The following is a 16,076-nucleotide window of genomic DNA, read 5'->3' on the forward strand; positions in this document are numbered from 1 at the left end:
TTTCCCCCTGGTTTGCTTCACTCTTCAAAACTGCAGGCCACAGCAGCTTAATGTTAGAGGGTCAGACACAGTTAGACTCCAAAACACTACACAAGGACACCTTTGACCTTCAAAAATCTTTACATCTTAGCTAAACAAATCAAGGTCAACATTTCTTACCATTACCTTGTTAACTATTTGTAGGCATCTTTGCCAACGATCTTCTGATCACAGACTCATCAATACCGCTTGTTCTCCTAAGATCAGAAACTGATCTGTTTTAGAAGTAGCGAATTTAGTATTGACAAAATACCATCTGTATTTTAGTTTGAGGTACCTGAAACTAAAAATCTCGAGTATTATAATAAACATATGCAGAGTATCCCATCCAAAAGGACTTCTCTGTCTCACCAGTGTCTCCTATCACCTAAACCTGATACCTAGTCTTTTATACAGCTGTCAGATTCTCTTGGCACTGCCCGAAAGGATGCCAGTTAGGAATACAGATGTCCATAATTTGTGTGGGATGGACCCCCAGCTTTTGCTGTTGACACTGGTGACAGCTTTCATTTGTTTCTCAAAGTTGGTGTATCTGTATTTCAGCTCAAAGCTCCAGTAGGAGGGTCTGCGGATCTGAAAACTAAGCCATCGTAGACTAGAGCTCTCCTCAACTGGTACGCTTCAACTCAACGCAAACGCAACAACCAATCATATTCACGCAAATATCACTTATGACAAGGTAGCTTTCATTCAAGGTGTCAAGAAAGGAGAAGTAAGGATCTGCTGAAATTGCTTGCATTTTTGTAAGCGAAAGTAGTTTTTCACGTTTTGCCATTCCTCATTTTGTTTAGCGTGATCTCTAATTTTTGGTGAGGCCAGATCAATAAACGCAGACCGATTGGTGCGTGACAGCGTAGGTTCCCTTTTGAATCAATCCAATTAAACGGCAGTTTTAGCTGATTATACAGAAGTAGAAACGTGAGTAAAAAGTTTGTATGTCCCCTTGAAAACTACAAGAAAGTTTTAAGAACAAAAGCTACAACTGTGTGAGCAGTCTGCTCAAGGTACTCAAGAAAACGGATTGGCTTCCTCAAATTATATTTTCCTTCTCATTACCCAAAAGCACTCCCATGTCCCCCACTCTAATAATTTATACAAAGCAGGAGCTGAGTTGTAAAGAGCTCTTTCCTGCCTATAAAAGGCCACAGTGGGAGCTACCCTTTCGGTGGACACATCCGTTAATCTGCCTGTACAACTAATTTTCCAATAGAGGAGCTGTTTCTTTGGCATCAGAATGACAGCCTGTGGCAGGAGGACTTCTACCACCCTGATTTATTCCCACCATTGGGTTATTTTTACGCCTGTCTCCAAAATGTCTATGGCTCTTTGCAACATCACACTTAAAAAAAAAAAAAATCCATCCTTCTCAAAGCTCTAGCTGTATGACTTAGTTGAATCAGAGGAATGACCAGCTTGGATACTACTGCCAGCCAGGCTTTCTCAGCTCATACCCAGGTGTTCCTACAAAGACCCTAAGCCTCATACAGGAGGGTAAAAGGAAAAGAGAAGTCAGAATGCAAAGGGTGTGGAATGACTAAATCATCTGCTCTTTGAAACAGGCGAGAATCCCAGTGTCTGTACTTGCTAGAGAATAATCACGTTGGTTGGAAACCTCCCTGTACGGATCAGCGTTGTTGCTTTGAAAACACACCCAGTTCTACCATCCGTCAGACACATTTCCCCTCCATTTCAATGAGGATCACGTACCTTCTAACTGAAGATGGGGCGTTTGGTAGTTTAATCTCAGTAAATTTACAATAGGTAGCATTTACAGCCCGCTCGACGTGGAAGACTCCGATACCTACTTACAAACATGCGTACACCACGCTAAATAAAATGGCCTCGAAAATCCCTGTTATTTTGCCAAGTATGGAAAACAATTCTTTATGACATTTTACATCTGGAAATGGAATTCAATTCATGATGTGCTTTTCCCTTATAACTGTTCAGTTGCTATATATGTTATTTCAGCTTTCCCAAAGCGTAACTATTATGTGGGATTTTATTTTCCACCTGTGGAAGGAGGAAAGAAACACAGAGACCACTAAAGGGACAGAGAAAATCAAGACAGACTTCTGGTTGTGGTGGGCAATCAGGTTTGGAGTCCATATCGCGAGAAGAAATACTCCATTGATGTTTTTCAACACTGGCGAGTTCTCACATTCGACAAGGGGAATCTGATGAAACAATTAGCCTAAGCCTCCGTAATTCAACCCAGGCAAAGAACAAGCAAATTGGCTACTGCAAATTGTTTCTCCCTACCTCTTCATTCTTGGCACACATTACATGTTCAAGCCAGATTGAAAGCCCGGATTTTTCTTTGTTACTAGACTTCAGAGTCTCCAAAATTACCTTTAAACACCTACCTACCCCGTAAGTATGGATTTTGTCATCCTTTTTTTTTTTTTTTAAGGAATTCCCAGCATTCTTAGCAATCGCTGGTGTTTCATATTCCCCAAGGTTACATTTTCTGTTCACTTGAGTATCAAGTAGCAAACGAGAGAACGCAAAGTTGATTGCTGCTGAGACAGATGTGGGGCGTTCTGGAGTTGCTCACAGCAAGGGAGGGGGCTGTGGCATTAATGACATAAGTCCCGAGAAGATACATTCGTAAGTCACCAGACAGCGCTGTGTTTCAGGGAGTCAGAGTTATTTTGTGATCTTCCAGGCACCATGCCACAGGCAATGGAAGCCTACAGAAAACACCGTCACTACCTCAAGGTGTTTACCATGCAACTGATAAAGCAGAACAAACACTACACATAATCAGGCGATATTACTATGTGGTAATACACGATTGAGGGCTGAATTATGTGGCCACTGTCTCCTCTAGGAGTCCAAAGGTAAGAAAATTAACCCGAACTGAAGGCAGTAACAAACAGTTTCATCAAGGAAATGAGATTTGAGATAGGGCCTTGAAGAGTTGAAAAACTTTTCTTACACAACTCAAGGGTACCAAAATGATTATTCTGGCAATAAAAAAAAAAATTCTAACTGGCGTAAGTGGAGCCGTATGCCAAAGGGCATGTCTGCTGGCATATTTTGGCAAGTTTGGCTTAGGCTGGACACCTTTTAGGGCTTGTTTTTCAAAAACTAGTTGACTATGTACAGAAATCAAGCGGCAATTTTTTTATCCTGCCTTTTAGGTCATCAGGAAGCCCAAAGGTCATTAACCTGCTTTACAACCAAATTTCTCTTCATCTCAAAGGCCAGTGATGCTTGCTACATCTACCCTACATCGTTTTATTCCACGGAGGGCAATGCCTGTCCCATCTGAAACGTATGCCAAGAGGGATGGTTATGGCCCAGGGCAGTATTTCACTAGCAAACATTTTGAGGCTCACAGCGGAGCCTTAACACATTCGATGCCGTTCTTGATCTGGCTGGGCCATTCTCTTCCACCAAACTCTGTCCCTAGGGACCTCGTGAATCCCCTGTCATGCATCAAAACCCAGGAGCACGTAGGCCCCGTAAGCAGCTTAAGAATCTATGCACTGTTACTGTGAAACTAAGAAAGCTTTGCCTTCCAGGAAGTTCTGCATCTGATGGTCCTGGAAAATGTTCAAGGGTAGGTTTTAGTGCCCAAATTGGAGTCTCTTAAAATGTTGGAGCATTTAGGGTTTGCTTCCACCTAACTGAAATCTGACACATCCTTTCCCAAGGGTTATATAGGCAACTACCTGCTTTTGTGTTTCTCCTTTTCTCCCACAAATAATTCCAAACACAGTTCCTGTGTGAGTTGGTCAAAATTCTTAAACCCCGATTCTTGTCCCCATGTGAGATGCCAAAAGTAGTGGGTGATGGGGGTGGGCAGAAGGGTATACTGTCCAACAGGGAAGAGCTTGAAGTTACCCACAGAAAGCTTTTCCCAAGCTTAAAGCATTAGACTGGGCAAAAGACCCTCAGACCTTCAGAGGTTTTCTTCTGACTCCAAGTAGGTAATTACTGTTTCTTAACTTGGACTCGCTGGTTTGTGCTATCAGCAGATAATGGACCCACCTGTGGATCAGAGACGCCATGAGTCACGTGCTTTTCATTCTGTGCTTTAAAAGTGGGGCTCAGTAGCCCGGCAACCTTCACATGGTGGGTGAGATCACAGAGCACCTGGGGTGGCTCTTGAACTGAGAGACTTGAACTGAAGAAACCTGCAGGCAGCTGGAACTGTATTAAATCTTTACCATTTGGAGTTAATTTAAACTCTCGTTTCCCTCTTCACGGGTGTGAGAGAAATAGTCACCATTTTTTTTTTTATTTAAGGAAAATAGATGGTGATGCCATTAAAACGTTTCATATAAGAGCTGGGGTTTAAGAAGTCATACGGGTTTGTTGGATGGAGCCTGGCCGTGTTCCAAGGCATGAGTAGCCCTGCCCTTTGCTCTCACATCATTTAGTCAAATAGACGAATGGCCGCCACCCAGCTGTGTGGACTAGGGGCCCTGCCGGCCACGTGAACTTCTCCGTTGTTTTTGTGCAGTGGTTGCATCCAGCACGTTGCAGTAACAGGCTGTAGGCCTCCCACATTATCCAACTACCCTGATGACGTCAGTCCGTCCTCACACGCCTCACTTCGTTTCTCCATTCTGATGGAGGAGATCTTGGTGTCTTCCCACCACCGTGCATGTCTGCTTTCTTCCTCAGAGGTCTGCGAGACCTGCTAGGCGTGTCCTTGCAAAGCACCAACCCCTCCCTCACCTCCTCCGGGACCCCCTCAGAAAGCCCTTCTAGCAGGCCCCTCCTGGGGTTGTACATAGATCCCTATAATCAAACAGGAATCAATTCAGCACTGATGTCTCTCCCAACCTGACCCTGGAAATGACTTTTCTTTCACCTGAAAGAATGTATGCACCCCTCCACACCTCTTGAATTCTTATCTTTTGAAGCAAAGGATGGCAAGAACTGTTGCTGTATCTCTATTCTCTCCCTGACATAGCTATATAACAAAATGATGGCTTTGGTGGACCTCATCTAAAAAGGGAATCATTAGGGGTGGACTTGAGACACCCGAGAGTCACTCAGAAAAGTTCAGCAAATGCTAGGAAGAATCTTTATCCCAATAACAAGAAAGCTACATGTTAGAATGAAGGAATTCATTTAAAATGATTCTAGGGTTGGAGATTCAAGGCACCTGCTACCAACTCCAGAAAGAGTAATGTAGCAGTCGGTGCCGCCCATGGGATGGGAAATACTGCAGTCTTCTACAGTGGTCAGGTCTGTTTAAAACAGAGTCCTTTTGAGGCAGGGCGGGGTGGGGGAATTGGTAAGGCCTCTAAGCTTCCCAGTCTCAAGTACGTGATCTGCTGACACGTGTCCTATTATAGCTGATGCTGTGGCAAACTCTGAAAGCTACTGGGAAGAGCATCCACACTTGCTATTATTACGATGGCAGGTAGCACTGGGCTCCCATACCATCTGGACTTGGCCACACCGCTGAGTCCCAGCAGGCAATACAAGGACAACTGGCACTAGGGCCCCTGTGCTTCCAGTCAGTTCACTTGAAGACCTCAGAGAAGCAGAGCTAAGCTACGTAAATCACTCATTTATCTCACTTTCCTTGTCTCCCTGCTAGGATGTAAGTCCCACAAGGGTGAGGAATGTTCTCTGTTTTGCTTGCTGATATATCTGCAGCACCTAGGATAGTGCTTGGCTCACAGAATTTCCTCGCTAGTATTGGTGGGTGAATGAATCAATGAATGAGGGCATCTGTGTTTTCACTCTGACTTGGAGCAGACCCAGCCAGCCTGTCTATGAGAGTGAACTGGCAACAAAAGCCCTGATTGTTGTCAACTTCTGCTGTGTTTCAGGATTTGAATGTGGGTAATGACAACATGCCTGACTCTTCCAAGAAAGTGGCTTGATTTTCTCCTGGATTTTCCAACTGTCTGCTCTCCACCCACGATGCAGAGAAATGAAGAACGGGGTACGTTATGTCTTAACAGGCCTGTCAGCTTAAACTATACATAAATTTCTTTTCCTTGCCTTCACCGCGCTGTTAATCTGCGTGTTTCAACTAATTGTTCCATTTCAAGGAGGGCAGAAGTGACTTTCTTCCTTAATGGTCCACGGATTCAGATACTTTGGGGGCCCTTTTCTTATTTTCCTTCCTCCCTTTCTCCCTCCCTCCCTCCCTTTCTTCCTTCCTTCCTATCTTTTTCCTTTCTTTCTCTTAAAAATTCATTTAATAGGGCTTCCCTGGTGGCACAGTGGTTAAGAATCCACCTGTCAATGCAGGGGACACGGGTTGGAGCCCTGGTCTGGGAAGATCCCACATGCCGCGGAGCAACTAAGCCCGCGAGCCACAACTACTGAGCATGCGCTCTAGAGCCCGCGAGCCACAACTACGGAGCCCATGCGCCGCAACTACTGAAGCCCGCGCACCTAGAGCCCGTGCTCCGCAACAAGAGAAGCCACCGCAATGGGAAGCCCGCGCACCGCAACAAAGAGTAGCCCCTGCTCTCTGCAACTAGAGAAAGCCCGCATGCAGCAACGAAGACCCACGCAGCCATAAATAAATAAATAAATTCATTTAAAAACTTCATTTAATAATGAATTTTTTGAGCTCCACAGAGTGACTGGCATTGGGGAGAAATACAAAAATAAATAAAACATACAGATTATCCTCAAGTAGCACACAGGCTATTAGACAAATAATAATTGGAAGACAATGTGAGCAATGGCAGAGTAGAAGCCTGTAGAGAAGTATGTTGGCCAACAGGTCTGCCAGAAAATGCCTCACTAAAGAGGTGACACTCAGGTGTAGGCTTGAAGCACGAGCAGAAGTCACAGCCTGGTGAGGAGTGAAGGGTTCCCAAGCAGAGGGGCGAACATGTGAGAAGGTTCCAGGTGATATTCCGTGGAATAGAAATCAGTGAGGTGTGCCTGGTGGGTGGGGGAATGTATGGAAGCGTCAGGAGGGGCGCATGGCAGAAGCCCTGCCTGGTACGAAGCTACTTCTCAGCCATGCCTTCTAAAATCTGAGCTTTTGTCCATGGACAGGAGATATTTATAACCTACTTGAAGCAGAGGAGGGACATGTTCTAAAAGATCACTTTGGCAGCCGTGCTGAGGATGCGTTAGACAAGGAAGGAGGAGAGGCAAGGGCCTATCGCAGTTTTTCAGGAGAGAGAGGTGGATTTTACAGATACTTAGCAGGAAGGTACAGATCAGGGAGGAAGCACTGAGTTCTGCTGTGAGCGTGTGCTCACTAGTCATCCAGGGGAAGATGCCCAGGAGGGAGGCAGAGCTGGGTGTCTGCAGCTCCAGAGAAGGGGGAGGTCTGAGGATGTGGATCCCGGAGCAGGTGGTCTTTACAGCCAAGAGAACGGGAAGACCACCAGGATGAGTCCTAAGTGGACAGGTCCCCATCGTAAGGGTTAAGTTACATGGAGGGAGCCCATTGGGTGTTAGATGAATTTCATCTCTTTAGATCAAGGGTCCGTGGAATTCTCAGAGACGTCTTAAGAGGTCTTGGAACCCCTGAAATTTTAAGCAAAACTTTGTTGAAATGTAGCCTTTTACTGGGACAAAACTACAGCTCATACCAAATTCTCAAAGGGGTCTGAGCCCCCCCGCAAAAAGGGTTAAAACCCTTGCATTTCGATAAATATTTTATATGCCCATGTTACTTAGGACTTGAACTGAATGAAAGAGAGGTTTGGTTCAGATTGGAAAATAAGTTTGATATAATGGTTTTATTCTCATTTGATCATTTCTGGAAAAAGAATTTAGGTTCCACCGATGTTTGGGGGATAGTGGAAAGAGAAGGGGTGAGAGAGGAGAGAGAGTTTGGCTGGATTCATGATTTGGTTAGAAATATTTTGTATTTTTATCCTGCTCAGATCAAATCTCCACACAAAAACAAAACAAAACAAATCAAAAAACTTCAGATTAAATCTACGTTTGATCATATAACAAAAGTAGAGAATCGAAGTTATTTGTCCATATGGTTTAAAATTATCTCATTTGTCATTCTGAATGATATATACGTATATTCTAGGAATTCCTAAGCTACCATTCCTTTATTTATTTTATTTTTTTTAACATCTTTATTGGGGTATAATTGCTTTACAATGGTGTGTTAGTTTCTGCTTTATAACAAAGTGAATCAGTTATACATATACATATGTTCCCATATCTCTTCCCTCTTGCGTCTCCCTCCCTCCCACCCTCCCTATACCATTCCTTTAGATCACTCTCATGATTATCTACCATCTCTGGTTTTGTTTCATACTTTGAACTTGATCCAAACTTTTCACTTGACCATTACAGCACATAGTCAAGCCTTTCTCCACGTAAAAGATCTTTCATGGAAGGCTATACTTGTCATAGAATCTGAGTACGGTATAAAAATTGTCAATTCTTTTGTGAATCAAAGGATACTGTGAAGAAAGTGAAAAGCCAGTGATAGAATGAGAAAAATATTTGCAAATCACTTATCTGATAAGAGCCTAGTATTCCGAATATATAAAGACCTCTTACAACTCAACAATAAAAAAGTAAACCAATTTGAGAATAGGCAAAAGATTTGAATAGAGATTTCTCCAGAGAAGATCCACAAATGGCCAAAAAGTACATGAAAAGATGCTCAAATCATTAGTCATTAGGGAAAGACAAATCAAAGCCATAATGAGATACCACTTCACACTTACGGGATGGCTAGGATTTTTTCTTTTTAAACAGGAAATAACAAGTAGTGGAAAAGATATGGAGAAATTGGGACCCTCACACATTAGTGATGGGGATGTAAAATGGTGCAGCCACTGTGGAAAATAGCTTGGCAGTTCCTCAAAAAGTTAAATCTGGAGTTACCATACGACCCAGAAATTCTACTCTTAGGTATATACTCAAGATATCAAAAACATGTTCACAAAATAACTTGTACATAAATGTTCATAACAGCATGATTTATAAAAGCCAGAAAGTAGAAACAACCCAAATGTCCATCAACTGATGTACAGATAAACAAAATGTGGTATATTCTTACAATGGAATATTATTCAGCCATAAAAAAAAAGAAATACTGACACATGCTACAATATGGATGGACCTTGAAAACATTATGCTAAGTGAAAGAAACCAGACACAAAAGGCCACATGTTGTATCATTCCATTTACAGGAAATGTCCAGAATAGACATATCTGTAGAGACGGAAAGTAGATTAGTGGTTGTCAGTGGGTGGACAGAAAAGGGAATTGGGAAGTATGGGGTTTCTTTCTGGGATGACGGAAATGTTCTGGAATGATATGGTGGTAATTGTTGCACAACACTGTGAATATACTAAAAGTCACTGGATCACACACTTTAAAATGGTCTAAATGATGAATATATGAATTTTATCTCAATAAAAAAATGCAAAAAAATTTTTTCCAGTTGACTTTAGCCCTACCCCAGAAATAAGACAGTCCTAGAATCCACAAACTTAAAAAAAAAAATCTTTTCCCTCGTCTTTGCAAAAGTCAAGTACATTCACACAGGATGAGAATTCCTCGTATTTTGAAATGAACAATATTTATTCTAACCCTGTTAAAAAATTCAGGCACATTAAAAATTTCACTTAGTAAATAACCGGAGAAGTAGAGGAAATATTACGTGCATCTGATAAGTGAATACATTTCTAAAATTTGGGATAAATAAAATAAAATAAATAAAATGACAAGGCATTCTATTTAAAGCCTCCTAGAAGTGTCTTCTCAAATTTAAAACTCTTTGGAAGGGATGATAGAGAATAAGGGGGGACAGGAATCTAAACTGCTAGCTTCTTTCCCTGCCTCTTGTTTCTTCCAGACGTGAACGCTAAGCTTTGGTCATCTGGGCACTTTGGAATTCTTTTGAATTTCACTCTGTTTTTGGACTGAAATTATTTATGTTTCTGTTTGGAACACTGAGTACCATAAGCTTCCACTATGCACAATGTTCCTGCTTGACCCCCCCCCTCCCAAGAAAATCATTTCATTTCTATTCGTCTTCTTATCATGCAGCAGGGGAAGAGTCTGCAGGATGGAGAGCTGTGGTTTAACTTGTTCAGGCGAGGCTCGTATTAGCGCTACACAGCAAACAAAAAAAAAATGTCCCGGTCACAGCAAGATAGTTTGATACCCATGATGCGGTGAAAAAACATGACAGGAATTTTTGTTTTTCAAGGTCGTGCTCACTGGCCTTGCATGTACCCATCTCTCCTATTAACTCTTTCATGACTCTGCTGCTAAACCACAGAAGCTCTTTGAGCAAAAGGCAGGAGCAGCTACATCATTTGTGGGACCCAGTGTAAGATGAATATGTGCGGCCCCTTGTTCAGAAATTATTCAGAATTTAGAAAAAGGCAACAGCAAGGCGTAACCCTTGCAGCTGCACACGGTGCAAACCCAGGGTCCGGTGGAAAGAGTTGGATCCGACACATCCTCCTGGCTCGGGGTTGCACCACCTCCTTCCCGTGATTAGAGGCGAGTTACTTCAACTCCCAGAGCCTCACTTTCCCCACCTGAAACGTGAGGCTAATAATCTCCATCTCTCACGTTGCTGCCAGGATTTTTTTTTTTTAAATCTCAAGTCTGAATAATATTGTTTAACATGTTTTCCATTTTTCTATGGGGAAAGGAGCGGGAGGTATTGCAATGGGGCGTGAGTGGCAGGAAAGCCATTTGGTGGATTAAATGTGGGTCCTTCAAAGATGAAGGAAGGGGGCCAAGAGGGGCTGCTTTCCTCGCATCTCCAACCTGACACACTTTGCCTCGCTCTGGGTTTTTATTAGCTTGTATCCCCAGTACATCAGTGGCAGGGGTGATGAAACCGGTGGCAGATTTAACCCAGGCAGCTGGGTTACTGTCCCGTGGGTCTTGTTGTCATGCTGAGATCTTAAAGTGACCACGGCTGCTTGGTCTGCTGCTCTCCCAGACACTCGGAGAAAGACCACTGAATAGTTAATCGGTGGCAAAGGAAAGGAAGAGGCTGTTGCTTGCAGAAAGCACAGAGAAGCTGCTTTGAAAAATCCCAAGGTGGCCGAGTATCAAGAACGCTGTTCCTGCTTGTGGGCAGCTGTGTGTGCGAAGGGCAGCCTGAGGGCTTAAAATCAAATCTCCAGCCTGGGTTGGTGCCCCTCCCCTGGGGCCCTGGCAATGCAGGCAGAAGGCCTTAAACACTACAAAACGAAGAAACCCTCAGTCCTATCTGAAGAGGGCGGTCATTTACAGTTATCTTTTTTGTTGTTAGCGGCATCCGTGAATAATGTTTTCTAAGGGGGGGGAAAAAAAAAAAGAAAGGAAAAGAAAAAAAGAGTGCTAAGGAGAAAGAAAACAGGATGACTTATTTACCAGGAAAGAACGGCAGGCCCCTTACCTGAAACCTTCTCATGTCCCTTGGGTTTCCTGCTGTTTTCAAACAATTCTGATTGCACTTGAGGAAAAATTTTAAAAAGAATCTGTGAAGAGAAAGCAAGGTGTTACCTTTTTAAGTAAACATGTTTTAGGAGAGAATATATATGCATTATATTAGATTGGATTGGAAAGTGATTGGATTTCAGGTCTGGGGAATTTCAGCCAGCCCTGCCTGTGAAGGAACGTAGCTGACCCACTGCAGTTCGCAAATTTGGATGTTTTTGGTCCCAAGTTGGCTCCATCACTGTTGAGGGCTGCGAAGTGGCTCACAAGCTGGGCTCTGGTTTGTACACCCGCCCCCGAGTGGCTAGGGCATGCTCTCTCCAAAAAAGAGAGACAGAGACAGAGAGAGAGAAAAGAAGAAAAAAAGGCTTCACAAGCAGCAGTGACTCCTGCTGTACAAAATTAGCTTGCTCCAGAGGGTTAAAAGTGGCATGACTGAGCCCAGAATCCCAGGGTTCGTCACGTATGTGGCTTTCCGCTGGCCACACACATCTTCACGCACACATGCCTCACACGTAAACCCTCACACACAAAGGGGGCCTGATATTTTCAACTGGTGGATATAAAATCAGAAAATAATGTTACTGTCCAAAGACAGTCAGTCTGTGCAGGTATATGCTGGGGGTTTTATGATTAATAACAAGTGTGAATGTCCTTTCAGACCCTCTATAGATTATCCAGAAATATACAAAGGCACAGAATAATGGTCTGAGGTTATCACTTGTAAGACATATTTTTAAGCCAATATTCTCCTAGATAACCTTTTTTGTGCACTTTTAAAATTGGGCTTCTTTGATCAGATGAGTACAGAAACCAAGAAAAATGGCAGAAGTGGTCTTTTCAGCCATTTACCTATTTAATGTTTGGAATGTTGTTTCGAAATACAATAAGTTTTTCATTTATTTCACTTGCAGAGTCCTTTTCCTTAAAAAAAAAAAAAAATCCAGCTTTTGCAGCGTTAAAGTCCCAGGTGAGCAAGGCCTATTTCCCTTTCTGTTACTATGACAACGAAATTTTACCGCAGTCCCAAAGTCCCTTCAGAACTCTACCATCCACGCCTTGAATTAGAACTTTAAAGGAAAAGATATACATTTCTTCCCCAGGATTTACCAACAAAAATAAGTAGAAATCAACAATGCTTCCAAAAATTCTATTTTAAAGCAACGGTTGGTGAGATGCCGTCGTGGTGCCCTTCTGTTTATTTTTATTTCTTTAACAATCACACGAAAGAATTAGAGAGCACGCCAATTAATTGTATTTAGCACTTAAAAAAAGAAAACCTGATGGGGAGATAAACAGTAAATGATGAAAGAGGAGAGAAGAGGAATTGCCCTTTCAGAGCATTTTCTCTAGATTTGCTAAAAATATTTGGCCAAGTGTTCCTGACCCCTATCTATAAATAAGGTTGGGTGTGAATTTGGAAAGAATAGCTAAATGCTTCTTTTCATAATTTTATAGCATCTGCTTTTCACTTCTCTCTTTGCATCCTTACTGGGGGGTGGGGGTGGGGGCTAAGCATTGCTTCCTGGGCCACGAAGGTGTCCAGGGCCTTTATCCGAGGTACCAGGCAGAGAACAACAAGGCAGAAGCACTCCTTGCTGCTTTATGCGGTGTTCACATTCACAGGCTGCCCCTGCTTTCAAAAGTGCAGGGGGGCGTCAGTCCACAGCAGCCGGAGCGCGTTAGAAAGGAGAGCTGCTTGTATTTAAGAACAGATTGGTCAAAATTCAAACATTTTCTTTCTTAAGGCAAAGCATTCTTTCACTTGTGCCTTCCTAGCGGGGTCACCTACAGCAACTTAAAATGCCTGGAGATGCTCTCACAAAAGACTTAAAACTGGCCTTTTCCTCACTTGGGTCTCTTTCCAAACAATAACCCCTGCCCTCACACCACCTTTGCCCTCCAACACCCGCCCCTCCCCCATGAGTGATTTACATCTTTTCCCCTACTAAAACCAAATTTTCTTTTTCTCACAAATTCCTTGGTTTGGGGCAAGTTTTAGCACAACTAGACTCCTTAGAAAGCATTCTGTGTGTTATACTTCCCCTCACCTACCCAGCCCCCTCACCTTCTCGAAAATGTACCTGTTGAAAACATTAATGTTCATGAAGGCATTATTATATGAATGGTATGAAAGTGCAAAGGAGATAAATGTTTACATAAAATCAAATTGATTTAGGGGAAGAAGGGGCCCGCTGAAAGGCTTTATTCATTTTAAATTACGACCCTTAACAGTTCTTTGGCTAGAAAACACCCAGTGTTGACTCTTTTGCGGGCCTGGGGTCTGAGTTTGGAACCTACCCAGCCCCCTGCACACTAAGGATATAACATCCTGTTCACAAAGGGGAAGCGAGGGGTGGAGGAGGGAGGGAGGAGGGGGAGAGAGAAAGAAAATTCTCTTGCATTGTATAGTACTTTCTAAAAGAAGGCATAGCTACTTCTAAATGGCTAGCACCAGAAATTATGACCTGCGTATTTTAGATGTGGACCTAGAAATCAATTTAAAGGAATTCCGGGGCCTACTGACATCTCCATTTTTTTTCTCTTCCTTTTACTGATGTCTCCCACTTTCCTCCCCTTCAGCCCCTCCACCCTCTATGCTCAGGGGCTTGGTACAGAACCCTCTACTAACCATCCCATCCATTAGCCATAGGGTAACTTGCAGGGAATAAATCTCCTGGGTCTAGATCCCTCTGAAGCCTGGAAAATGTCAGCTCTCTCCACTCAGCAACGGGAAACCAAAATGAATTACAAGGTTCAGCCCAAATATGCAGAGACTCATCAGGATGGAAGTTGTAATTTTCACTTTCTCCAAACAGTGTTGATTCCAGAAATATTCTAACCACTTAGCATGGTACACTCTACAAGGCTTCTGATCTCATCCCTTAAGAGTGAATGCTAACGGCGCCAGGTATATCCTTGTTTTATTAGAGAAAGAGGAATAGAGAGTGGGGTCCAAATCTGAATTCAAGCCCTCAGCTTTCACTCTGTTTCCTGGGTCAAGTGAGGCAACAGAACAGACCCAAAGGCAGTCCTTCACTGCGCTGATATCTATTAAATGCTGACAGCGTACTAGTCTTGACCTGCTGCCAACTAACTATGTAACCAAGTTACTTTGCTCCTCTAGGCCTCAGTTTCTTTGACTGTTAAAAGGAAGGTTTAACTGGATTATCTCTAGGGTTTCTTCCAACCTTATTATTCTATGATTGCAAAGAAAAGTGTGTAGAGTTGGCAACCCTCCAGAAATGGGGACATTGGAAGAAGAAACCACTGGAAACAAAAGTCTGTGACTTATTGAAGTCCAAGTGGGGGTGTGTGCGGGGGTTTCTGAAAGAGAGAACAAACCCCCCGATCGAAGAATAAGCGAGGACAGCTGATGGGTGGAAAGTGGGGCATCTTGGCTGATGCCTTGGCCAGAGCTGGTGGGACCCAGAGGTTGATGGGCCGGTTGTTGAGCGAGAGGCACCACTCTCTTAGGATCCTTTCTCTGTGCTTCAGCAGCAGGAGAAGGTAGCTCAGGAATATCACAGCTCAGAGCCATCTCTGTCCCTGCTTCCCATCCTGTGTGGTCCAGAAGCTGAAGGGTACAGGGGTCACCGAGTGCGGGAAAGAAGGTTTGCCAAAGGTCAGCTCCATGCCACACTCTGAGCTATGTGCTTGATATCCAACGCCTCATTTATTTCTCACAACTGTACGAGTGACGAACCCTCTCACAGCTAGGAAAAACAAAGGCGCCAAGAATTTAAGAAATTTGGCCCAAGATCACACCACTTGTCAGCAGCAGAAACGAGGATTTGAACCTGGGTCTTTCTGGCAGCAAGTTCCACTGGGCGTTCTGTGTTTCCTGCACCAATTACACTGTCGTGATGGTTGCACAACTCTCTCGGTATAGTAAAAGCCATTGAATGATATGCTGTGAATGGGTGAACTTTATAGTATGTACACTATATCTCAATATAACTGCTTAAAAAGAAACTTCAGAAAACATAGTCTGAAAAAAATCAAAAACAACCCCCAAAAACCCATGAAGGATTCTGGTTTCTTGGCGAGGGAGAGAGAGGACTGTAGTATCCCAAAAGGAAAACATGAGGTCAAAGATAGTTGGCGTGGAAGTAAATCCTTACCACTGAAACCCCCTGATGAATTCATTCATGTGCTCATTTGGCCAATTATTAAGTGTGGAGTATGTGCAGTAAAGGATCAGCAGAATGACAAACAAGATGGACAAAATCTTGCCCTCATGGAGCACACAACCAAACTATTTGAAAAATGCTTCTTCAGTTTCTGAGATGAGCCTGGAGACCCCTGAATACGGGTCTGAATAAGATCCCAGAGGATTACCTAGTACCCAAGAAATCTCTTCTCCTCCTAATCTCTGGAATATTAGAACACTCGGCATTGTTCAAGAACACAAAAGCTCCTAGGTGGCTCTAGACATGTCCTGAGCCCACCCCAAATAAAAACTGAGACTCAAACTAGATGTACAAGTAGGGTGCAGAGTTCAGGTCCAGTGGTGGGGTCAGTGGGGAATCTCTAAATCACAGGAAGGGTAACTACTTTATATTCATGCCAGACTTCGAGATTATAGCCAATGATCTAGTACAAAACGCAGCATACTATTTCTCCAGAATTGTGGAAGAAGCCATTCAATTGACCTCCAATTAGAA

At 43.2% G+C, this 16,076-nt stretch overlaps 1 protein-coding gene across 5 annotated transcripts in view; it reads right to left on the reverse strand.

The window, feature by feature from the left end:
- Positions 1-16,076, reverse strand: part of EBF2 (EBF transcription factor 2) — a 191,460-nt gene that overhangs the window by 45,081 nt on the left and 130,303 nt on the right. For all 5 annotated transcript variants that reach the window (XM_060300045.1, XM_060300042.1, XM_060300046.1 and 2 more), the window contains exon 7: positions 11,369-11,450. In XM_060300045.1, coding sequence (XP_060156028.1) covers positions 11,369-11,450 — 82 coding nt within the window. The remainder of the gene's footprint in view (positions 1-11,368; positions 11,451-16,076) is intronic.

The sequence above is a fragment of the Globicephala melas genome, chromosome 6 (genome assembly GCF_963455315.2).
Source record: "Globicephala melas chromosome 6, mGloMel1.2, whole genome shotgun sequence".
In the NCBI taxonomy this organism is placed as follows: Eukaryota; Metazoa; Chordata; class Mammalia; order Artiodactyla; family Delphinidae; genus Globicephala; species Globicephala melas.